The sequence below is a fragment of the Condylostylus longicornis genome, unplaced genomic scaffold (assembly GCF_029603195.1).
Source record: "Condylostylus longicornis isolate FDR11 unplaced genomic scaffold, ASM2960319v2 ptg000081l, whole genome shotgun sequence".
In the NCBI taxonomy this organism is placed as follows: Eukaryota; Metazoa; Arthropoda; class Insecta; order Diptera; family Dolichopodidae; genus Condylostylus; species Condylostylus longicornis.
Genome location: NW_026578049.1, coordinates 2,166,364 through 2,191,953, shown reverse-complemented (window position 1 = coordinate 2,191,953; position 25,590 = coordinate 2,166,364). Strand labels below are relative to the sequence as shown.

The 25,590-nt window shown below is 23.8% G+C and overlaps 2 protein-coding genes across 3 annotated transcripts in view; both read left to right on the top strand.

The window, feature by feature from the left end:
- The window catches only part of LOC129613133 (putative protein kinase C delta type homolog), a 55,421-nt gene extending 42,306 nt beyond the window's left edge, over positions 1 to 13,115 (top strand). Inside the window, exons 6-14 of one of the 2 annotated variants that reach the window (XM_055527082.1) lie at positions 1,850 to 1,951; positions 6,094 to 6,180; positions 6,865 to 7,001; positions 7,073 to 7,246; positions 10,512 to 10,666; positions 12,012 to 12,159; positions 12,433 to 12,612; positions 12,692 to 12,832; positions 12,923 to 13,115. In XM_055527082.1, coding sequence (XP_055383057.1) covers positions 1,850 to 1,951; positions 6,094 to 6,180; positions 6,865 to 7,001; positions 7,073 to 7,246; positions 10,512 to 10,666; positions 12,012 to 12,159; positions 12,433 to 12,612; positions 12,692 to 12,832; positions 12,923 to 13,072 — 1,274 coding nt within the window. In that variant the 3' untranslated portion in view covers positions 13,073 to 13,115. The remainder of the gene's footprint in view (positions 1 to 1,849; positions 1,952 to 6,093; positions 6,181 to 6,864; positions 7,002 to 7,072; positions 7,247 to 10,511; positions 10,667 to 12,011; positions 12,160 to 12,432; positions 12,613 to 12,691; positions 12,833 to 12,922) is intronic. The other variant, XM_055527081.1, reaches the window with a different exon arrangement.
- Positions 13,116 to 24,325: 11,210 nt separating this feature from the next.
- LOC129613300 (uncharacterized PE-PGRS family protein PE_PGRS54-like) lies at positions 24,326 to 25,311 on the top strand. The gene is made up of 2 exons (XM_055527300.1): positions 24,326 to 24,331; positions 24,439 to 25,311. Exons 1-2 carry the CDS (start codon positions 24,326 to 24,328, stop codon positions 25,309 to 25,311), a joined length of 879 nt encoding a protein of 292 aa, XP_055383275.1.
- The last annotated feature ends 279 nt before the right edge of the window (positions 25,312 to 25,590 follow it).

The following is a 25,590-nucleotide window of genomic DNA, read 5'->3' as shown; positions in this document are numbered from 1 at the left end:
AATAAATAAATAAATAAATAAAAATTTTAAAGATAATTTTAAAAGCTGATTAATTTTTCTTTTGTTTTTTTTTTTGAAAAATTCTTATTATTTTAAAAGAAAAGTAAAGTAAAATATAAAAATTTTTATATCAAGTTAATAAAATTTTATTATAATGTTATATTAGTATTAATTTTCATTTAATTTAAAAACATTAAAAACTTCTTGTTTTTTTTAATGATTCGTTTGATCTGCAGAATATTATTAATTGCGAGAATTTGTGCAAATTGCAAAAATTTTGTTGATTCAGTCAACAAAAATTTCTTTTTATATATTAGAATAACGGAACGCCATTTATTCATGTTCAATTTTTTATGTATAAAGAATAAGTACAATAAAGTATTTTTGTCACTATTTTTTATTATTAGTAATAATTTTTAACATTAATTGTTAATAAAATTTAATTTCTTTATATTTCTAATTTTAAATAATTAATTAATAATAATTTTAAAATTTAATTTGTGGAAAAATTTTTTACTAAAATATTCATGTTTTTCTTATATTAAGCAAAATAAAAGTATTTTTGGTTTGCAATAAAAATTATTTAGATTTAATTTGAGCACCTACTAAAATTTTCAATGTGTCTAATGCTCATTTTGACTTATTTTTAAAATACAATAATAATTACGAAATTAGAATACGTTTCAACTATGTTATATCTTAGTACATATTGAGCACTCATATTTATATGTCATTACTTACGTTACTCATTGACCGAATACCATATTTTCTTTTTTAATTTCATGTGAACACCATGATAAATTAGGAAAAATGTTATTACTAATTGATATTGAAGAAAGTTCTTGTATTCTATCACTATTTCTTTTGTGAGTTGACAATAAACCTTGGTACATATTTATGAATTTGACATTTTAAAGCTACACATATTTTTTTTTTGTTCTAAAATGAACTTTGATTTTTGAGTACTTTTGGAGAAAAATAACCAAAGTAATTTATCAAAGTAATTCATTACATTCCATAATTTAACATACAAAAGTACATGACATACAGCGAAAATAAATTATATATAATTACACTTATATAAAAATTTAAAAAAATATTACTACGAGAAGGAGAAGTTATTCTTGTACTTACCTTAAGTCTTGTGTTTTAAATTTCGTGTCCGGCATTCACTGTTTTGTATTCAATCCGTTTTATGTGTATTTATTTATTGGGCATCTGTAATAAGAATCTGAATTTAATGATTCATAAATATAAAATAAATATTGAAAAACCAGGAACACCTATAAATATGCAAATTTAATATGAACTTGATTTATTCATATAAATGCATTTCGGCAAACGTTCCAAATCTAAAAAATTCGATTTTTTGCTGAAAAATATATTTAAAGCGTATTAATTCTAATTATACGTATATAGAGCGTTTTAATTCTAATATTAATTAATCTAACTAATATTTATATTATTAAATATTACATAGATATTGTCAACATCCGTCTACATTTACAGAATAATTTGAAGTTGCTTTAGCACACTTTAAATGAGATCAATTACAATAAAATTTACGAGTGTGTACTACCAAAAAAAAAATTAAATGGGAATGATTTTAAAAATTAAAGATAAGAAAAAAAAAATTGCAAATTAAAATTATTTCATGTCAAAAAATTTTTTTTGCACGAAATAAATTTTTTTTATTTTATTTTTATTTTTTACTCTATTTCTTTTTATATCGACATTTTAATTGCTGATATTCGATACGAAATCTTAATTCATTTTATGATTTATTTTGACATCTTAATTGTTCATCTCGATTTTTTTCTCATATATAATTTAATAAATTCGTATGTAGAATGTGACGTAAGTTGTCATAAAAAATGTGAAAAACTCGCTGCAAATCTTTGTGGTGTAAATCAAAAATTAATTGTAGAAGCGCTGTCATCAGTAAGAAAAGGTAAAATGATTTTTTTTTTGTTTTTTCTTGGAAATATTATTCACAGCCATATAAAATAAAAAAAAATTTAAGAAAATACACACATTTATAAAGAAAAATATTTATATTAAATTTAAGTTAAATAAATAAATTGAAGTAATTATCGATTTATTTGAATGAAAAGAAGAAAATCGAATAATGACATTAAGTGGAATCGAAAATTTGTCTGAGTTTTGACAAATGTGAAACAGTACAATTTTTGTTATAATTGTTTTTTTGGTTTATTTTAAATAAATACAGAATCACATAAAAAATAAGAAAAAAAGATGATCGGAGAGGTTTTATTTTTAAATTCAATAATTCATTTGATATCTCGGAAATTCAAAAAACATGATATTATATTATTATTTTGGTAATAAATTTCAGCATGGATATTGTCGCTGAAACTGTTGACAAGACTATAATTGGTGGTTCTTGCTAATGATTTATTTTAATTTTGAAATGAAATTGGAACAAGTGAAAAAAAATTTCTCAATAAGTGAAATTTAATTATCGGTAAAATTTAAATATTATAAATATTTTACGGAAACACAAGTAAACTTGCTAGAAATACATTTGTATAAGTTAAATATAAGTCAAAAACAAAGAAAATACGCATTTTGTGATGGAACATTGTCAAAAATTATGAAATTTATAACGAATCTGCAGAATTCAATTAAAAAAATTTCTTTCAGCAATTCCAAAAAAACATTCTTCATTTTATTCCAAACTATCGCCAAGCTTTACAAATTTTCAATAAAATATTCAAGAATTCATAAGCAGAAAAGTTTAAATGCCTTCAAAATTCGGAGTTTTCCCGAAAATTGTATCTTAACACACAACTAACTTGTCAATTGTTAATTTCAACCAAGTGCGGTAATTGTCAATTCAACACTGAAGCAAAAAATAACAACGTTTTAGATATTTTTAATTCCAGAATGTTTTGGGTACGTTTATCCCTTATTTTTTGCTTTTATATTCTTAAATTTTAAATATGTGACAAATGTTAAAAGCATTTTCTAATTTTGAAATTTATATATTTTTTTGATAGCACGAGAGTGAAACCCAACTTATTTGCGAATATTTGATTTTGCGCGGAAAAACGAAAAACAAGATCACAAAACGGAAAAAAGAAAAAGATAGACAAAATAATAAAATCTAATTCTACACTAATTTTTATTGTTTTTTGTTTTGATTTTTTTTTTCATAATTTCAAGGACAAGAATTAATTTCTTGTTTTAATTTTTAAAAACAAATGTCAAAAAATTTATAATACAGTTTGTGTATAGTTACGTACGTACGTACATATGTCATGTTCATATTTTATAAATTATAAGCATATGCGTATACGTACGTACATACATACATATTATGTATGTTAAAAATGTGTATTCAAAAATAAAAATACTAAATATTTTATTGTCTTTTTTTTTGTCAAAAATCTTTTATAATAATTTTTAAGAATTTTTATAATATAAAGAAATTTTAATATCTAATTCTATTTTAGAATATTCTAATTTCATTATCTTCTGGGTTCAAGTTCAATTTAAAATTAAAATAAGAAAAAAAAAACACAATGTTTAAATAAAAATAAAAGTTTTCCAATTTTTTTTTTCTAAAAATAAATTTATTAGTCGATTTTTGCACAAGTTAAATAATATTATAGTAAACTATAAAATACTACTGGTAGCCTTCCTGCTAATGTGTTTTTACAAAATTTTGGTAACACTTCAAATTTGGGAATTGACGCATTTTACATTATTTTTGTGCTATATTTACACGTGGAGAGAAACAAGCGTGTAAACGGAATACTAATTTGGCTACACAAAAGGAAAAACTAAAATGGATTCCGGAACACTACATTTATTCTTTTAATACCATTATTTCCAATTTCATTTTCATAGAACGACCTCTAATGTACAATTCAAAAGTTTTTAAATTTAATGTAACATAGATTTCGAATTTGTGCATAGAGAAGTGTGCGTATTATTTATGTAATTATTATTTAATTATCACTCAAGCTGGTTTAGTTGGGATTGCATTAAATGTGAAAATTGGAAACACTTCAATAGATGGGACTAGATAAGGTATGCTAAGAACTCCTTCGTCAAATGAAAGTTTTTCATTTTAAGATACTCATTATCTATTATGATTATTAAATAGCCTTATTGCTAATCAATTTTTATTAAAAAATAATGACATTAGTTCATGGTTTTATATAATACGAGTAAAAAGATGTTTTTTCGCTACATATCTACATAAATATTTCGAGACATACATAAATTTTCAATAAACAGACATAATTTAAAAAAAAAATTAAATTAGAACACCTATTTGAATTACAAAATAAATTACAGAACAATGAAAATAAAAATATGTAAAAATTTAATATTTTTTCAAACAAATAATATTCGAATCGGATTTAACCTATTCATAAAACACGGTTAGCGTTCTTAATCTGGGCAATAAAAAAGAAATTTAATTGAAAAATACAGTTATCATATACAGAAAAATTTTTGACAAAGAAAAATCAAAATGACATTTAAAACTGTATTTGTTTTGACTCAAAGAAAATTTCATATCAATCAATGTCAATGTCAGTGATACTGACCGATGTAGAGTTGAGTAAAAAAACAGATACACACACACACACACACATGTAAATAAATTAATTTGTATTTCAAATTTTATTTTTTTGTTATTTTGTCATTTCATCCTTGATAATTTGTTTCTGATTTGGCGTGAAATATAAATTTTAATGATCTTATCAAAAAAAAAACCAAAACAATAAAAATTTTGAAAAAAATTTTTTTGACATTTAATCATAAATTTTGTTATAATTTTTAAAAGATTAAGTTAAAAAAAACGTTTTCAAATTTTTTTTTTATTAAAATATTCTTTAAATAAAATTTTTTATTAGAAATTATATTTTGGTATTTCAATTAAATTATTATAAAAATAAAATAACAATTAATTGATAAATTCTTTTGATTTAGCTTCAGAGCAATTATTTAATTTGCACATTGTAATATTTTATTCACCAATTTATACAATATTGTATAACAGTATTGTGAATATACTTAATTAAATTAAGATGCAATTTATTATAAAAACTAAAAATAGTGACGTATCTTAACTAAATGTACCCAAATATAATTTGAAATTGACATTCGTACATAAATAATATGTTATGAACACAAAAGACAATGTGGAAACACACGTTTTATTACATAGAATCGAAAGTTTGTGCGATATTACGAGATTTAGTTAGATCTGCGAGTGTCAATACTTCTGTAATTATAAATCAAAACATAAATATATAATTGCATTAGCAGTCACTTACAACTGTCAATTGATCTAATTGGTTTTCTTCGGAATTAAGTGTCTCGCACGTATGCAATACCAAAAGGTTTATTTTTTGAAATCATAAAGTTAAACGTGAAACAAAAACAAAATAAACAAAATTTTTGTAGCAAAAGAAGCTAAAGAGTGTTGCCTTTGTGCAAAATATAATTGACTTAAAAGAAAAACAATATAGGTAGCGCTACTCCATATTAAATAAAAAAGACATTTTAATAACCTTTTTTTTCCCAAATTTCTTCTTAATTTATTTTAAATATACTTCGATATACCAACATATGTATACATGCATGTATGTATATAAATTAGTAAGAACATAAACAAAGTGTTGTTATAACAGTATGTGATTGATGACAATTTTTATATATCAATATTTTGTATGTCTTCTTTTTTTTTCTAGTTTTGCTCTATATATATATAATTGACATTTTTTTTTTGGCAATTTGACATCTCACACGGTGGTACAAAATTTATTTACCGTAAAAAATCTTATAAATTTTTTTTTTTTATTTATTTTTCAAAAACTTTATATAAAATGTGTGTATTTTCAAATAAAAAATATAGTTATGTGTATGTATGTACGTAAAAAGATTTATAATTAGAAATAAATTAATCGTACATACATACATATATATATGTAAATATACATTTTGGCTTTTTACATAAAACAAAATAAGAAAAAGTAATAATTTTATTTTATTATTCATATTTTATCATATTTTATTCGATATTATATACATATTTATATAAATATGTACCAATAGGACCGCATGATGCCAGAGATTCACCAAGTACACCACCAAGTCATAATCCAGCGTTTAAAATTGATTCAAATTATGATATAGACGATGGTATTATTAAATATTTAATTAAAATTTATTAAAATATAATTAATTTATTGCCTGTGGAGTTGACTTAGGTTGTCATAGTTACTATTTTATATTTAAATTTATATAGGCAATAAAATTTAATTTAAGAAAATATAGAATATATGCATAAACTAAGTTTGATAAATAATATTATAAATAATTTAACAGCAAATATATAAATTTGATTGCTTAGAATTGTAAATTTTTAATTATGCGTTATGAGAAATTTAATATTTTTCAGGTTCATTAGAATTATCTTTGTTATAATTTTAGATTGTACAGCTACTATTTTGATAACAATAGCTATGAATATAAAACTATGCACTATCTACAGAGTATACATAAATTATTAGTTAATATATTTAGAATTACTTAAACAATTTCTGTCAAATTTCAGAATTTAGTTATTAGTAGTTGCCGTATATCGGCAACACTACTTTTGGGATGTAATCAATATTATTGAAAACGATTTAAATTCTGAAATTTGCTAAGAATTGCATATGCATATAAAAAAATTTACAATTATTTAAAAATCTTAATTAAAAAGTACCAAGAGTGTAATAAAAAATAAAAAAACAAAGGCAATTTAAAAGAAAAAATTTGAAAAAATATTTTTATAAAAAAAATTAATTTATTAAATTTATTTTTATCTCAACACATAAACAGAAACTTCGTACACATATGCACAATTCCAAAAAACTGGACGAATTACAGCTCCAGCAACAAATATTCCTAGATTTAAGAAATATGCAGTTGAAGACTTCCATTTTCTAGCAGTACTTGGTAAAGGAAGCTTTGGAAAGGTAAACACTTTTTTTTTTTTGTTATGCATCCAAAATTTAATATTGATTTTATATTTGTAAATTATATACAGGTTCTTTTAGCGGAGCTACGAAATTCTGATTATTATTATGCTGTGAAATGTTTGAAAAAAGATGTTGTCCTTGAGGATGACGATGTTGAATGTACATTAATTGAAAGAAAAGTTTTAGCATTGGGTACAAAACATCCATATTTATGTCACTTATTTTGTACATTTCAAACTGAGGTGAGTTTTTTTTTAGTATGATGTTCTATTGTAAAATGTACTTGCATTGTGTTTACATTCATTGTATGTATAAGAGTTGATTTTGCGATAATTTAGATTCAAATTTAAATTCAATCGAAACAGGCAAATAAAAATTGGTAGCTGACGAAATATCTAGAAAATAGACTGAGGGTGCATTTTTTTTTCAGATTCTCCAGTAGTATAGAAAAATTTTTATAATCTATTAATTAACAGCTTATAGTATTGCCAATTGTTGTATATAAATCTAAATTTAAGTGAAGCTCAATGAAATTCGATAAAACTGTAGACGTTGCCTGAATGTACAAGACCATTTCTAAAGTACTTCTCAGTATTCCTAAAGAAATCAAAATTTCTCATTTATTTATTCATATATTTTTAACACGAAATACAATTTAATTACATACACATTGAAAAATATTCATTTTATACATATTAATGCGCCTAAATGAATAAGAAATTTGACAGTGCTGAACTGTTAATAGACCGCAAAAGATAATTTATGCAGCAGGTGGACGATGATTTTTATGAAATTTTTCAAAATAAAATGAAAAAGAAAAAAAATTATTTCTTTAAATTTAAATTTCATTTTTATATTTTTTTCTTTTTTTGGCAAAGAGATTTATTAAAATTTCATAAAAAATTATTAATAATTAATAATGCATTACATTTAAAATAAAAATTAAATAATTTTATAAAATTCACTTGGTTGGAGATGTCAATATCAATAAAAATTTTAAATGATAATTTTTCCGGGATTTTAGAAGCTTCACCACGTATACGTTGAATATGAAGTCATAAATTAATTTTAGATATTATTTTTGAAATTATGATTTTGTAAATAAATATGAAAATAACAAAATAAATTAAAAATATTTTTAATATTTTGACAACAATTTTTGATTACTACTATTAACAATCTGTAGTGTTGCATCATAAAAATTAAACCTATTGTGAATTTTAGTTAAAAATTGTTAAATGTTATAGGGAATTTGCTCAATTTGAGTATATCAGGCTGTTTAAAAATAAAATCTCACTGAGTCTCACTGCATATATTACAGAACTTTGATTTTTACAAAATATTACAGGAAATTTCTTATATTTGTATGAAAATATTTTCAGTGATTAAAAGTTACAAACTAAAATTTTCTCAAAAAAATTCAAGTAGGTATTTGAAATTTTTGATTACTCTTTTTCTCAATTAAACTTCAAAAATTGCTCTCTTCATTTTTTATTCTAAAATTTATAGACATTTAGCAGAGTCATTGACATTTATGTGATATTCTACGCATATTTTCGAATAAAGGCTAAGAAAAATATTATTATCACTTCAAGATAGAATTTTCATTCACTGTTTTGTTTCCGGGTATTAATTTATAAGCGATTTATTCAAATTTATTTTGACATTTGAAATTAGATTACAATTAAATAATGTCGGAAGATATCTATATTTTGCTAAATATTGTATGATAAGGAAAAACTTCAAAGATTTTTGAAAAAAATCAGAATGTGTCTCACATTAATTAAGAATATGTCACATATTTAAGAATGTGTCTCTGAAATAGTATTTACATTTAATTCAAAATTTGGTAAACTTCAAATTGATTTACCGTAAAATTTTGCATTTGTATGTAATTTTTTTTAATAATTTTTCTTCCTTAAAATCGATTTTTATTAAAATATAATATGAATTTCTAAATTACAAATTTAAAATAAAATTAAATTGAGGTAGATTTTAACTATACACCATAGTTATTTCAATAGGAAACTCACCACATTAGCAAAATAAATACTGTCAAATATTCACGCATTAAAATATCTCTAATTTATTTGTCAATTTTAATTTATTTACAAAATTAATTGAAAACAAAATCCAATTCATAGTTTATTGTAACAGAAACCTAATTAATTTAATTGTATCTATATGTATACGTACAATTTTCAAATTTAGATTTAGAATGACCCAATTTTCGGCCATTACATTGTATATTTCAAATTAAGACAGGTGTTTTGGCATTTGAATAAGGTTTTAAATGTTTTTTTTTTTACATCATTTTCTATTTTTAAAATTTTATTATCTATTTTTGATATAATTTTGTTGGTATTTTTCGAAAATTGAGTATATAAGTGCGTTTTGATTTCAAAGGTAAAACACTTTTCATCCACAGTTTCGCATAATAATTATAGGTATAGAAAATTTTTTATTAAATAAAAATAAAAGTTAGGAATACTGTGGTGAGTTTAGAATTTCTCAATTCATAACTCCGTCAGACATTTGTCATAAAATATTTTCTGAAAGTTTCGCGATAGTTAGTGTGTGTGGTGTATTTTATAATTTTGTGATCAAACTTTTTATATTAAAATCAGTTACACTTCCTGTCTTTAAATTTTTATCAATTATTTTTAATGAACTTTTTAGTTTTTATGAATATTAATTCTAATAATAATTCTTCAATGAAATAATGAAGCAAGATTTAAGGTAAAAATTCAAATGCCTATGATCAAATACTCAAGATATCATGTCCTATATCCACATATTTTTACAGGTATCCCAAAGTTGAAGAGGTGAACTGTATATTATGTTTCTTAGTGATTGTTGTTTTGTTATTTTTCATTTATTTTTCATTTATTATTTTTTTTGTAAATTCAATTGAATTGAATTTGGCTATAAATATTATTTTTTGCGTATTTAATAATAACGCATAAGATTTCTACTAGATTTCTGCATTGATACCCTCAATAAAAATTTAGTTTAAGGTCTAAACCTTTGCCTACATATACATACAAAAAAACACACATTATTCATTTATTGAAATGCAAAAAACAAAAAATTGGCTAAAGGTGAATAACGGCATTCAAAAATATGACAGAAATAAATCAACCTTGTTAATGTAACTTAATTAATTCAAAAATGTTCATTCAGTAATACAAACAGCAAAATATAATAAGAAAATTTGCAATATTTTACATTTTAATAAAATAAAAAACACAGAGAAAAAAAAATTTTTTTATACTTCAAATAATTTTTCAAATTCAAATTGAACAATAATTTTCATAGTTTAAAATTCAGCTGTAATTTTGGCAAAATATCGAACTGTTGGGATAAAAATAAGAGCTAAAATTTCTTTAAATTGTCTTTTCCCTGTGATTTTTATTAATATTTTTCTAGTAACAAATTGCATTTTCTTTTATAAATAGAAAAAAATATTAATTATTAATAAATAATTATTTCTCTTTATAATTTTAGAGTCATTTATTCTTTGTAATGGAATATTTAAATGGTGGTGATTTAATGTTTCACATACAACAGAATGGTAGATTTTCAGAACCAAGAGCTAGATTTTATGCAGCTGAAATTGTTTCGGGTTTGAAATTTTTACATAAAAAAGGAATTGTTTATAGGTGAGTTGATTATTTTTTTTTTTTTGAATACTATGCCGGATATGTTAATAATGTATGAATGACTAAATCGTTTCTTAAGCCCCCCGTTAATTGTTCGATAACGAATTTCATACATTATCTACATAATTCATTTAAGTATAATATATTTGCATTTAATTTTGATTATTTTAGAAATCTTTTGAAGTTAGACTGAAATATAAATCAAAAAAACACCGTTTGCGTTTTCGAACATAGTTTGATTAGGTTTGACACATTATCATTATATGACAAATTATGTCGTTATGACTTATTCAGAAACTTCAAATTTTGGCAAAATGTTATGTACCACATTTTTTATTTTAAAATTATACCTTTTGATTGGCGTCCAGCAGATTCCTAGAATATCTTATCTTATTAAACATAAGTGGGTGCTGTAATGGCTTAACAAAGGACTATTAGTAGTCGCAACCTAAAAATTCAAAATTTAATAAAAATAAATATTGTTTTCTGTTATTTAAACTTGTAATGTTAACAAAAACTTGCAATTGTGTAAACTTCTATACTTTGTAGCAGATGTAGAGATGCTCTGTAGCAGATATAGCATTGCTCTACTTTCCTTTTTCATTTCTTGCAGTTAAATCTCTTCTAAAATATAGTTACCAATATTAAGTGAATGCAATATTTTAATTTTGAAATTTTGCTGTTTATGAAAAGTAATTAAGCATTTTAAATATTTTTTGTCAAATATATGCTCGCATTTTTTATTAACAACTATTAATAATATAGAATTTTGAATATTAATTTATTTTAATTTTTAATATTTTTATTATTCAATTAATTTTTGATACTTAAAATATAAAATTTCCATTTAAAATCTTATTATATAGCAAAATCTATTGAAATTTATATTTTATTAATTTTTTTTTTGGCAAAAATCCATTACTCGTGTTGCTGTTTTACTGCGTTGTTTAAGATAAACAAAATATAGACAATATGAAACACCTACATAAATTGAAATTTTCATAAAATACACAAAAAAAAAATATCAAAAAATTTTTGCTATTTTTTCAAGTGCTTTTATGCTACTGATCTGTATACATAGATGTCGTTCTAATAGTTATGTTTTATTCAATGTAAATGTCAAAAATAAAAATTTATTTACCATTTAAAAATTTAATTGTTTAATTAATTAAATAATTTAAATATTGGGGATGGTGTGGGATAGAGGCATTTTATTTAAATTAATTGTAAAAATATAATTTAAATCTACATAAATTTTGATTTTAAAAATAATTAATTATAATATTAATTAAAAAAAAAAAACAAATCTTTAATTAAAATTTATTTGTAATTTTAATTATTTTAGAGATTTGAAACTGGATAATGTTCTACTCGATTTTGAAGGACATGTACGTATTGCTGATTTTGGAATGTGCAAATTGCAAATATATTTAGATAAAACAGCTGATAGTTTTTGTGGAACACCCGATTATATGGCACCTGAAATAATTAAGGTAAAAAAAAAGAATTAATCAAAAAATATTGAAATTTTGAGTAAAGAGAAATTTAGAAAATTATGCGAGAAATTTTGATTATTTTTGATTGCAAATTAGTGTTCGCAATTGTTAGAAATCAAGATCGATAATTTGACAATTGATCGCAATACAATATTTTTTTTTATTTATTCTATATAGTTATAAAATTATAAGAAATTATTAAATAAGCCTTTTCCAGAAATGTTTTTAATTTTAATTAATATTAAATTTTGTTTTTTGTTCTTTCAAAAGGGTGATAATTATAATCAAAATGTAGATTGGTGGTCATTTGGTGTATTATTATATGAAATGTTAATTGGTCAATCACCATTTAGCGGTTGTGATGAAGAATATTTATTTTGGTCAATTTGTAATGAAATTCCAATGTATCCGATGTGTTTATCACAAGAAGCGACCAATTTATTAAAAGCGGTAATTAATATTATATTTAATTTTTTTTTGTTTTTTTATTGAAATTTAAATAATTTTTTATTTTTATAAATTATATCAGTTATTAGAAAAAGATTCAACAAAAAGAATAGGATCTCAATATAGTCCACAAGGTGATATATTAGTCCATCCATTTTTTGCTCCAATTGATTGGGAATTATTAGAGAAACGTCAAATTGAACCACCATTTAAACCGCAAGTTGTAAGTATTTTGACATTACAATTTATTATATTTAATATAAATAAAAATTTTATTTTATTTAAATTTTAAAATTAAATTAAATATTTTTAGAAACATCCATTGGATACAAAATATTTTGATAAAACATTTACACGCGAAAGAGTACGTTTAACACCAATTGATAAAGAGATTTTACATTCAATGGATCAAGCACAATTTCAAGGATTCTCTTATACAAATCCAAATGCAACATTGGATTAAATTCTACAATATATTTTATATATATATATAAAAAAAAACAAAATAAATAAACAACCAAAGAAAAAATTTATAACAAAAATTAAAAATTCTTAAATATTTTTATTCAATTATTTTATATATTAATTTTAAAATTAACAAAAATTTATATAATAAACTAATTTAGAAGATTAAAATAATTGAAAAATAAATTGAAAATGATTAATTGTTATAAATTTTAGTCAGTATTCATTAAATTATATACAATATATAAAATTATATAATTTATACTGTTATACATACTGTTATATAAATTAAAAATTTTAAATACAAATCAAATTATATTAAAATTATTTTAATCCTTATTAAAACACAAAATATAAAACACAAAATATAGAGTGACAATAAAATTTATACTGTATATAAAATAAATATTATAAAAAAAAAATATTTATTTGAATTATATAAAAAAAAAAATTAAAAGAAAACTTGTATATTTTAAGTAAATAAGTGAAATTTTAAGAGAAATTTATGATTTTTTTTTTTGTAAATGTAAGAGAAATATTTTATGATGAAAAAAACAAAATGAAGAAAAAAAAAAATTCGCGGCTGATAGTGTTTTAGGTTGTTTTGTTCTTCAAAAATGTAAAAATGAAGACATTATAAAAAATATTTTTTTTTAAATTTTGATTTTAATTTATTTATTAAATTTATTTATTTATTTTAAATTTAATTTTATGTATTTCATTTGAAAAATTTAAATATAATGACTAAATAAATATTTTCTCATTATTTGTTTTCGTAAAAATTTATAATTAAAATAAAATTCGTTTACTTATTGCTGTATAACAAAAATATTATTTATTTTAAATAAAAATTAATAATATACTTGCATTATATTATTATGTATATAGTATACAGTGATATACAAAAGACAATTTTTGTAATTACAAAATAGAAATACTACTTTTCGAGTGGCGCTATTTTAAATTAAGAAACTTGATGCAGAGTAGCGCCCCTTAAAAATAAGTAGTATGTTTTGTAATTACAAAAAGTATCTTCTGTATATCACTATAGATATGTATATCATAATGTTATATCACAATGTATGTTACAATGATTATATTTAAAAATTTTGTGTTCCATTTTATATTTGTTATTTAATTTCATTAATTTCAAAATTCAAAAAATTCAAATTCATTAATTTTTAAAAATTAAAATATTTTGAGATTTGAAAAATTTTTTGAATTATTACATACATATTTTGCAATGAATATTTTAGTAAATGTATAAATTTTGAAAAAATTTAAATTAAATTATTGATTTTTTGTAATAGAAACGCCGACACATACTTTAACTCTCAAAAATAATTGAACATTTTATTAAATTTAATAATAATTTGAAGTAATTTATTAATTGTTCTTTTGTTAAAATCCCAAATTTTAATTCAATTCATTTTATATTTATTAAAATCTATCATCAATTTAAAATCAAATATGAAAATGTTATAAAACCTAAACAAAATATGTTCTTTTTATCAGTTATCAACTACCTTATTATCATTTGCCATTACTGGAAGCAATAGATTGTTAAAATTCATGCAATTGGTTTATCAAAATAAATAATTTTTCAAAATGGCGAGATTATATTTTTAATTCATTAAAATATTTTATTTAATATGTTCGGAAATTTTGAGTTATATGCCACCGAATTCATTACAACTATTAATTTTATTTAAATTAAGTATGAATTAATAAATAATTAATTTTATACAATTAATACTTATTAATATTGAAATTAAATTGGTATTAAATGCTAGAATTAACAAGTTTTAAAAGTAATATTCAAAAATTTTTAAAGAAAACAAATTTGAGTTCAATGTTTTATGGATTTGAACAATTAAATTTAAAATGCAGAAATTTTGCAATAAAATAAGTACTGACAGCAATAGGATACAGCAATAATTATAAATGAATTTTTTCTTAAATTAGCATCGTTAATTTTTTTTTCGTATTAATTTTAATTTCTTTATTATTATTTTTTTTTTTTTTTATAAATTTTATTGTTGTATTGGAAAAGATGAACAAATAAAATTTTTATTATCAAAAATATTTTTAAAGGAAAACGAGAAAGTTTATTTTTTTTTTTGTTTTTAATTTAAATGTAAAAGAAATATTGTTTTTTATTATTATAATTATAATTTATTATTTTTTTTTTTTGTAATTTAAACTATTCAAACAAAAAAAAATATTATGTTTTATAATATATATATATATATATATACTTATATAATAATAATAATGATAATAAAAATAAATATTGTGAATAATTTATATAAGAAAATAATTTTAGATTGTAAAAAAAAAATATTTTTATTATTAAAATTAAAATACAAAAAAATAAAGTCAAAATAAAAAAAATAATTTTGAATTCTTATTTTTTTAATTAAAATTTTTTAATTTAATTTCATTTGTTTTTATTTTTAATTAATTAAATTTTAATTTGTATGAAAATTAATTAAAACAATGAAATTATTTTAAGTTTCTATTATTGCATATTTTTAGGGGAATGATTTTTTGATAATATCTACAATTGAATAATTATTTTATGTTTTTTATTTTTTGTTGTTCAAAGATTAATTTTGAGTTTAAGAAAACGGGATTTTCACTACAATAGTTAATCTTAAATGTTTTTTACAACCGTAGAGCAATTGTATTTTCCAAATTTAAAATTTTTGTCTATAAGAGCTTGTTGCGAGTTTTTTCATGCCTTTTTACTTATGATTTGTGATTTTAATATGCAATTTTTGAATGAGTTTTCTTTAGATTATTTAAGAATAGAAAATTTTAATTTAGAAGATTATTTAAGACTAAATTAAAATTTAGAAAAAAATGTCACGAAATTTCAAAAAAAAAGTCTGATGTAATCAGTACATGTGTATAGTCTCCGACCGAACACAATGTGTATAGTCTAGTTTAGCAAAAATCTTGCAGAAAATTATGAAAACGCATTTTCAAAACTTCTTTACAATTTCAAGGATGTTTGTAAGCTTTTAGCTAAAATGCCTATAGAAAAATGTTAATTTGGCTTTTAGTAGTTTCGTTTCGATCCATCCGAATTCTCTAAGATTAAAGATTCTTCTATTAAGGATTACTTTTGTTTAATATTATTTTAGGAAAATTCTTAGTTACTTTTAATTTTGTTTTCTTTAATTTTTGAGTTGCTTCCGGTTAAAATAGATTTAAGTTAGACCTTATCAAATTTTGGAAATTAAATTACATCAAATTTTGTAGCATTTTTTTGGTGAAAAACTGAAATTAATCAAAATAAATTTATTCTTACGTTATTGGTCCAGACACATTTAATTATTGGCAAAATTTCAATTATAAAATTGGAGTTTTTGTTTTCTTTTCTTCTTCTATAGATACAACAAATTTATTAAAAATTTATCACCTGCACTTTGTCGTTAATTTTTTATTTTATTAAGTAAGATTCTTCATACAATCGATTTTTTTTTCATTCATATCGATTTTTGAATTCGATTTTGTAATTATTGATAAATTTGAGTATAAAAATGCTGGTTATTTTTATATTTCAGGTGAATTTGTGTTTTTATGTATTTACTCGTATGTATATGTATGTATATGTGTGAAATTATAAATTTTATAATTTGCAGAAATTGTATGATTGTTTATTTTTGTACCTTACAATTATGATCTTAATCAAATTATTAGATAATTTTCCCTCTGTTCTAATGTATGGGATTTTGTTGAAAAGAAAAAAAAACTCCATTTACTTTTTCCTTACGTCATTTCCTATTATAATTCATGTTTTCTTTTAAAGATGTTGGTATATTATGTTATTATTCATGTAGACATTATGTTTACAAATAAGATGACGTATTATAAACTTTATATTCCATTTGAAATATAATTTTTTAACAAAATATATTTTTGGATCTTAAATTGTTATTTGCTTAATGATTGTCACATCCGGTTTGTAAAACATATATCTTAGTGTATTATATCGTAAGAGTAGCAGGTTTTGTTTCAATATCGAAAAATCTTGGGTTTTAGCCCTTTCTATAGTAGGCACGTTGATGTATTTCATTTTTTCGCCTTATTTTGGGTTGTACAATTCTATAGTATCAAAGAAAATCTGTAATTTCAACGTTGTTTAGCGTCAATAGTAGCTTCAGTAAGCATAAACACATTTTCTTTTTTTTTATTTTCTATAAATTGTGCTATGGAATTTTTCTTTTTGGATGTGGTTGAGCTCACTAAATTGATGACTATTTGTTGTTTCGACGAATTTTTCAAATACAAATAATGATGTTAAAAAATTTTTTAATGGAATAATAATCACAAATCATAAATTTCCTCAGCATAATCGAAATTTTCCATAAATTTCACATTAGTCGGCTAAAATTCGAATTTCCTGTAATTCATTTTCATAAAATTCGAAATAATAAGCATCTTCAGTTTCGACAATTTTAATTTTTTATTCAATTATCAGTTTCGACTACTTCGATCTCTTGAGATTTGGAATTTAATATAGTAAGACAAAGCTTAATGCACCATAGAGTTGACAGTAACTACTGTACTTTTTTATGTTGATTATTATTTCCCATTTTTTCTTATTTTTTCGTTCAAATTACTTACAAAACAACAACAATACAAAATTTGAGAGGCCTTCAAAATTGACGATCTTTTATTATTTTTTCTTCTTTTTTTTTTTTTCTACACCTTTACGTTGCCGCTTATTTTGTCGCTTTGTTTAATAATTTGATTATTATAATGAAAGTAAAAGTGCGGTGAGAAAAATAAAATTCCTTAATTCATTCATTCATTCATCTTTTTGAATCTCATCAATTTGTAGCTATTTTTTTCATTTTTTTGTTTATAATTTTATTACTTTAAAAGAGTTGGTTGGGGTCAAATAGAATCTCGTTTATTCAGACGCTATGATATGGTTCATTAATATTCATAAAGACAAAAGTTCGATGAGGTTTTTTCTCTTGTCTTTTTAAAGATGTAACAAAATAATAAAAATGTTGAAAATAAAATAAGAAAAGAAAAATATTTTGGTCAAATAATTATGCGTTTGTAAAACGCTTTGATAATAAAATTTAAAGTATTTAAGAGTGAAATAGTAAACAAATAGATAGAGTGTGATAGACTCCTGTCAATATTAAGGTGAAACAATGCTCAATAATAAGAAGAATTTTAAATACGGTGGTGAGAATTTTAAACATAAAGAAAGAGTTGCAGAATATTGATATTGACAGTATTTTTAATTTAAAATTTCTCAACAAATAAACTCCAATTTCTTCCAATTTCTTGTTGACATTTTTTTGACAAATAAAGTAATATTTAAAGGAAATTACTTCCGTTCTATTTAAAAGTATATAGCACTCAAATTCAATACTAAAGAATAGTTAGAAGTACTCAGTAATTGAAACGCAATATTGTACTTGAATTCTGTTATACATATGAGGGCAATCTACTGGAGTATATGTGCGTAACTTCACGTCTCCACTATTAATTTAATTAATAAGCTAACCTAGAAGAGTGTCACCTGTCACCTGTCACCTTTCACCTGTAACATGTAACCTGTCACCTGTTATCTGTTACCTGTCACCTGTCATCTGTCACCTGTCGCCTGTCACCTGTCAACTGTCACCTGTCACCTCTAACCTGTAACCTGTCACCTGTAAGCTGTAACCTCTTACCTGTATTCTGAAACCTGTAATCTGCTATCTGTCACCTGTCAGTTGTCACCTGTAAGCTGCAACCTGTCATCTGTCAGCTGTCACCTGTCATCTCCTGTCAACTGTCACCTATCACCTGCCACTTGTAACCTGTCACTTGTAATCTGTCACCTGTCATCTGCCACCTGTCATCTGTAACCTGATACCTGTCACCTGTCGCCTGTCACCTGTCAACTGTCACCTGTCACCCGTATTCTGTCACCTGTCACCTCTAACCTGTGACCTGTCACCTGTAAGCTGTAGCCTGTCGCCTGTTACCTGTATTCTGAAACCTGTAATCTGCCATCTGTCACTTGTCATCTATCACCTGATACCTGTCACCTGTAAACTGTCACTTGTAATCTTTAACCTGTCACCAGTCATCTGTCACCTGACACCTATCACCTGTCACTTTCACCTGTCACCTGTCACCTGTCTGCTGTCAACTGTCATCTGCCATCTATCACCTGTCACTTGTAACCTATAACCTGTCACCTGTCACCTGTAACCTGTCACCTGTTACGTGTCACCTGTCACCTGTCTTCTGTCACTTGTCATCTACCATCCGTCACCTGTCATCTGCCACCTATTATCTGTCACCTGTCATCTGTAACCTGTTACCTGTCACAGGAGAACCTAAAAATAGTGTTGTTTGCTTGAAGCATCTTATTTTTGCTCTTAAATCGAATGCATAAACCATAAATAAATGTCAATGTCACAACTTGAAGTACTTGTTCTAAACATTTTAACTGACCGCATTGCATAAAATATAGGAGTTTATGAATGGAGCCAAACAATACACCTTGTGGTTGGTTATGTGTTGATCACATTAGATATTTATTTCTATTGTTGTTATAAACGAAATTTACATTTTCCCTATTACCTAATACTTTTAAAATTTTGTGTTGTTTTTTATTAAATCTTTACATTATTTAATTTTTTTTATGACAATTATTGGAACAATATTAAAAGCAGCATGTATATAACTTGTCATGCTTATATTATACACAAATATAGATGTTACGTTTTGCATGTAGAGAAGACTACAAATTAGCTGTTGAGTGTTTGGTATTTTGTTAGAGAGATGACAAATCAGTAAGTAAATTTATGACAATGTTAATGATTATTATTGATTCTATCCAAAAAAAAAAAATTGATAACTTACTGATGGTTATTAAAATTAATAGATGTTTTCATAATTGTTGTGTTAAATGATTATTTATTGAAACCATTTAACACAACAATACTCGTATATCACACACTTACATCAAATTGGCAGAGGTTTTATGCATTAATTTTACATGAGTAAAGCAAGTGAAATCTCAACTACTAGGATGTGATTTAAAGTGTCCTAGTTCTGTAAAAGGAACATATCATAAATATGTATGAGTAAAACAACTATTGCAAATACCACTGTCTTAGGGGCACTTCTTCAAGGCGCTTTCCAAAAGTAGGTACCAACAGTTTTCGTTTAATTAGAAACCTTTATTTGAGATCTAAGTTCCATGTTTATATTTTTATTATATTTAATCTATTGAGTTTCTGAATATTTGTATGAAAACCTGGGTACTTCACTAAGTTTCATGCACTTTATATTTCCCAAATATTCATAAATCTCACGTAATGTAATCAATTGATTTTTAGTTCTAGTTTTTACAATACGCTTTTGTTAAATAACTTCAAATTTGTAATTTTATTGAAGACCTTAGTAATTTGATTACTGTATAGGTACATGAAATTACAAAATTATTTTATTAACAATAAAACAATTTTTATTATGAATGAAAAATATAATAAAAATTTTTTTTGAGGCATCTTTAGTTACAGTTCATTGTACTACGCAAAGCAAAAAAAAACATCCAATATAATTATGGATTCCACGTGTTTACTAAAAAAAAAATATTTTGTAATATTACAATAAATGTACGCCGCATAATCGCATATCATTGTAATCAAATAATTCATATTTTTACTGATAATGACCTCGTTTAGCAAATCTCTAAAACATGATTTTGTTTAAACACTATAGGTGGTGATTGAAGTAAAGCGCACAATGCGTGCTCTCCCTCTGATGTTTTAAATATGAATGAAAATAACAATATAGAAAATAATAATGAAATGCTCGTTTTATAATTTCAATTAATGATTAATTTTTATTTTTAGTACAAAATTTTTATAAATTTTTCAGCTTATTTGTATATTAAGTGGTTCTTTTTTGGTTATAACGCGCTGTGCCGCTGTTTTTTTTCTTACTTTCATATTTTTGCTGTTTTTGAAATCCAATATAATCAATTAATTTTTATACAATAAATGTTATAATGGTTACATCTTAACTTAATTGAACTCTGTATGTTATAAAATTTTTGGCAATAAATGTGTTTGTATATTAGATATTTATTAAACAAGTTGCAGTAGCCTGCCAATTATGCTAAATGTCTCCTTACTTATAATATGGAGATAAAACGACACTATACATAATTGGAAGTTTTCTAATGTGGTTATTAACATTATTAATGTGCATAATATTTGGACTTTTGCCAAAAATACGAATTATAGAAAATACAGGACAATTTTAATTGCAACTATAGATTAACATGTAATACATGTATGGATGCATATGTATAAAATACCACACCATTTTGTGTTTCAGACCACAAATATAAATTACGACAAACTAGAGGACGTTTTTTTTACATTGGACAGAACTAGAAATTAAACAGCATCGAAAGATTAAAAAAATAGCTTAATAGATTAAAAAATGGAATAGATTAAAATAATAATTTGGAAATTTTTCCAGTGAAATTACCATCTTCCTTTTTGGATCACCTAAATCGCATCAATGAGTGCATTTTTCTCATGGATATTGTGACGGGAATGCTTTGAAAACTGGTCCTTGCTCTTCATTTCACGGCACTCCTGTATTATTTCCAAAGAATTAAGAAACGGCAGCGGGTGTCCTTTTCTTTTTACCTTAGGTGTTTTTATAACCATCTCCAATCATATTTCTTCGATGCTACTCAGAATTTAATTTCTGATTTATAATTTGAGTTTGACTCAGTCCATTAGTAAAAACTGCAGGCGATTCTTAATCACTTTACTGTATTTCTAAACAACTTGTGTAGCAACATATGATTTCTCATTCTTGACAATGCTTTGCTTTTGTAGTGATTCTCATGATTAAGTTTCAAATATTTCTTTTTTGTACTATGTCTTTCAGTACGAAATACGACATATACGAAAGTTTAAATTATATTTTGAGTTTTTTAATTAAAAATTGCAGGAACTCTTACTATGACAAATAACAACCTAAAGTTGTGCCATTTGGAATTTCGCAGCATTTTTTATATAAAATTTTGTGATGCCGGTAATGTCAAAGACTGAAACATTCCTGAAATAAAAATTTTATCAACCTTGTCAAATTATAATTATTTTGAATTCAGGGCCATGGTAAAATTTTGTGGGCTGCACACTTATATAACATTTTTTTTTGTGTTTTATGAAAAACATAATTTTTTATTTGTTTTAATAATTCATCGCAAATTTTATTGCCCATAAAATGTTGTTTTACATATTTTTTTTTTTATTTAAAAAACAAAAAAAATTTGAATTATTTAATATAAAAATAATGTTTGTACCGCAGGATAATAGGACAATAAATACTTGATTCTTATTTCATTATAGCCGCACAACTTCTCAAATTCTTTGAGGAACTTGACAACGTTTAAAATTTTTATTTTATATCCAACTTCTGAGCATAAATTTTTATAAACTTCTGAGCATATTGATATCAAAGATTTTTTAGTGTAGCTAAAATGTGCGTTGTCTGACACACCATTTCTTTTTTGTCAAAAATTTTCCACATTTTCATATTATTTTCATTTAATTCAATTATTTCGATTTTATGCTGCAAAATCGCATATGCGTGTAACTGTTATGATTTATAAACGAAAAATCTAAAACGAGATGTGGCTTTTTATTTCGCCTTTGTAAAAAAATGCATTATTTCGGTGAAATTTTCCAAATACTGGGTGTCTCCTATTTATACACGCAATTTCCAATTTAAAGATATTGTGTCAAATCAAACACAAGAAACAATTTTTGACAACTAAATTTATCATTGAATATGAAATTTTTTAAATAGAGTTGCTACTTCAAATATTAGCTCTTTTCTAAAATTGACGTAAATAAATTAATTAATTTAAAGTGTCAATATAGGCAGGAACAAAAAAATTTAAGACAAATTGTGCTTTATTGTATAACTATGTCTAAATCGGAATAATTGAGTGTTTTTTCAAATATAGTTTTAATTTAGTACTATATCGGCAGTTTTATGGAAAAGTAACTAATTCTAACCTTTGCCATGCTAGAAGTACTAGATAGCAAGTAACTAGTTTTAACCTGTGTTTGAAAAATCAGTACTATTCCGTCATCATGTTAGTAGTAAGCTATTGTGCGATTTATTAGAATTTCAATCGAAATGGGAGTTTTATTGTCCTTACTGTTGGTTGTGGTAGCAAGCAAAAAAATGCCAGCAAATTTTTTTTTCATCGTTCCTGCCTTGGATATTATAAATTTTCAAAAATACTGCTATCAATCACTGCTAGCATAAATTTTAACTAACTAATTTTATGTGGTTAAAATATGCCTTCTCTGAAACACCATCTCCTAATATACATGCAATCGTTTATTGGATTTAAATTGTTATTAGATTTTTAAATTAATCTTTTCGGATAGAAATTTATTGCATATATGTAAATGCACATGTAAACGCATTCCACCTTATACATACATATATTATGCATATATTTACACATTTTTGAATAAAATACTTTATCGAATTTCAATAAAAAAAAAATATTTTCTATATTATATAAAATTTTTATTACGATTATGAGTGTCCGACAAAGACAATGCGTCTAATCTGATATAGAAGAGATTTTTAACTTAAAAATGTTGCATATTTGTATACTGGAGAAAACAATGTGTGTGTGTATTATGCATTTTGAAAATTGAGATCAAACGACATTGTCACATAACTAGCAACAAAAGAGCGTACAAATTTTTTTTTTTATTTTCATTCTCTTTATTTTGGGTTTCTTTTTTATAAAGGAAAAAAAAACACTCAAATTTCCATATAAATGCATTTTTACGATTTGAAAAATAAAAACTGCATTTTTAGAAAAATAGTCAAAAAATTTTCATTTTCATTTTCATTTCAGATTTTGTTATATCATCATAATTGATAATAGATATATGTACAATAATGTATGGATCTCTTTGAAATAGGCATCACATGTATAACGTAAGAAGAATTGAATTATCGATGAGTATTCAAATTTCAAAAAAATTAATAGAAATTTTGTTGAGCATTAAAGCCCTTTCAGTATAAAAGGGACAAGACAAAAAAAATTTCTCGCAATTCGTTTTTGGACGTCAACATCTTCAATTGGATTTTTTTTTTCCAAAAACAAAAACCAGAAAAAAAAATTATTTTTTATTTTCTTACCACATTAAGCTTTTTTTAAATAATGAAGGTGAGTTTAAAGTCTAACAGAAATTGAAAAGAATTTTAATTGAGCTATTCAAAAAAAAAAACAAAAATTTAATCAATTATTGTATTTATCATTCAATCAATAAACAGGTGTTGTTATGTTTAGTATTATTAACTGCTGGTACAAATGCAACATTTTTAAATTTATTTGGTGGAGGCGGTAACAGGGGATTAAATGGTGGTGTAGCTGGTCCAGGTGTTGGTCCTGGTGGACCAAGACCTGGTGTCAATGGCAACAATGAAATACGTCATGTTAGAATATTAACTCCGATTCCAGTAGTACCAGTCCAAGGTAATGGTATTGGTGCCGGTGGTGTCGGTGGTGTCGGTGGTGTAGCTGTTTCAAGTGGTTACGGAGGAGCAATTGGTCGTGCTAATATTGGTGTTGCTGGTGGAATAGGTCCTGGTGGTCCCGGCGGTCCTGGATTAGGTGCTGGAATAGCTCATGGTCGTGGCGGTTTAATTGGCGGTGTTAATGCAAATGAAGTAATTGTTGTTAGATTAATTCATGAAAATGCTGGCGGACATGGTCCAATTGATAATTCAATTGCTGGTATTGCTGGTGGAGCAATAGCTAATGGAAGAACAAATTTAGAACAACAAGTTGTTCGTATAATTCATGAAAATGCTGGAGCACCTACTATTGATTCATCAGGACATGGTTTAGTTTCACATCATGGTGTTGATGGTCAACCAGAAGAACGTGTTATAAGAATTATTCATCAACATACATCATCAGAAACATCATCATCCTTACCAGCTCATCATACTAGTCATGGACATGAACAAGTTGTTAGAGTTATACACGAAGAAGAGCATGAAGTACCAGTACATTCAGCATCACATCCAGTATCATCACATATATCATCTACTTCTGAATTATTACCACCTCTGCCACCAGCAGTGACTCCACATCATTCATATTTGCCACCACATCATAATCATCATCATGATCATTTTTAGGGTAATTTATTAATCATAGAAATATATATATAGATATATATGTTTGGGAAGACAAACACAAAATAAGATGTTGAATTCCTTTAGTCCAAAAACACAGAAAAAAAAATAAAATAAAACACATTTAATTTTAATTTATAGGATTAGAATTAGTATGAAAATTTTTAGATTGTTATTTAATTTATATTTCAATATTATTGAAAAATTGTATTGCATATTTTTTGTAATAAAAAATTGCCTAAATTATATTTTTGAAAATTTTTGTATGAACATGGCACTTAT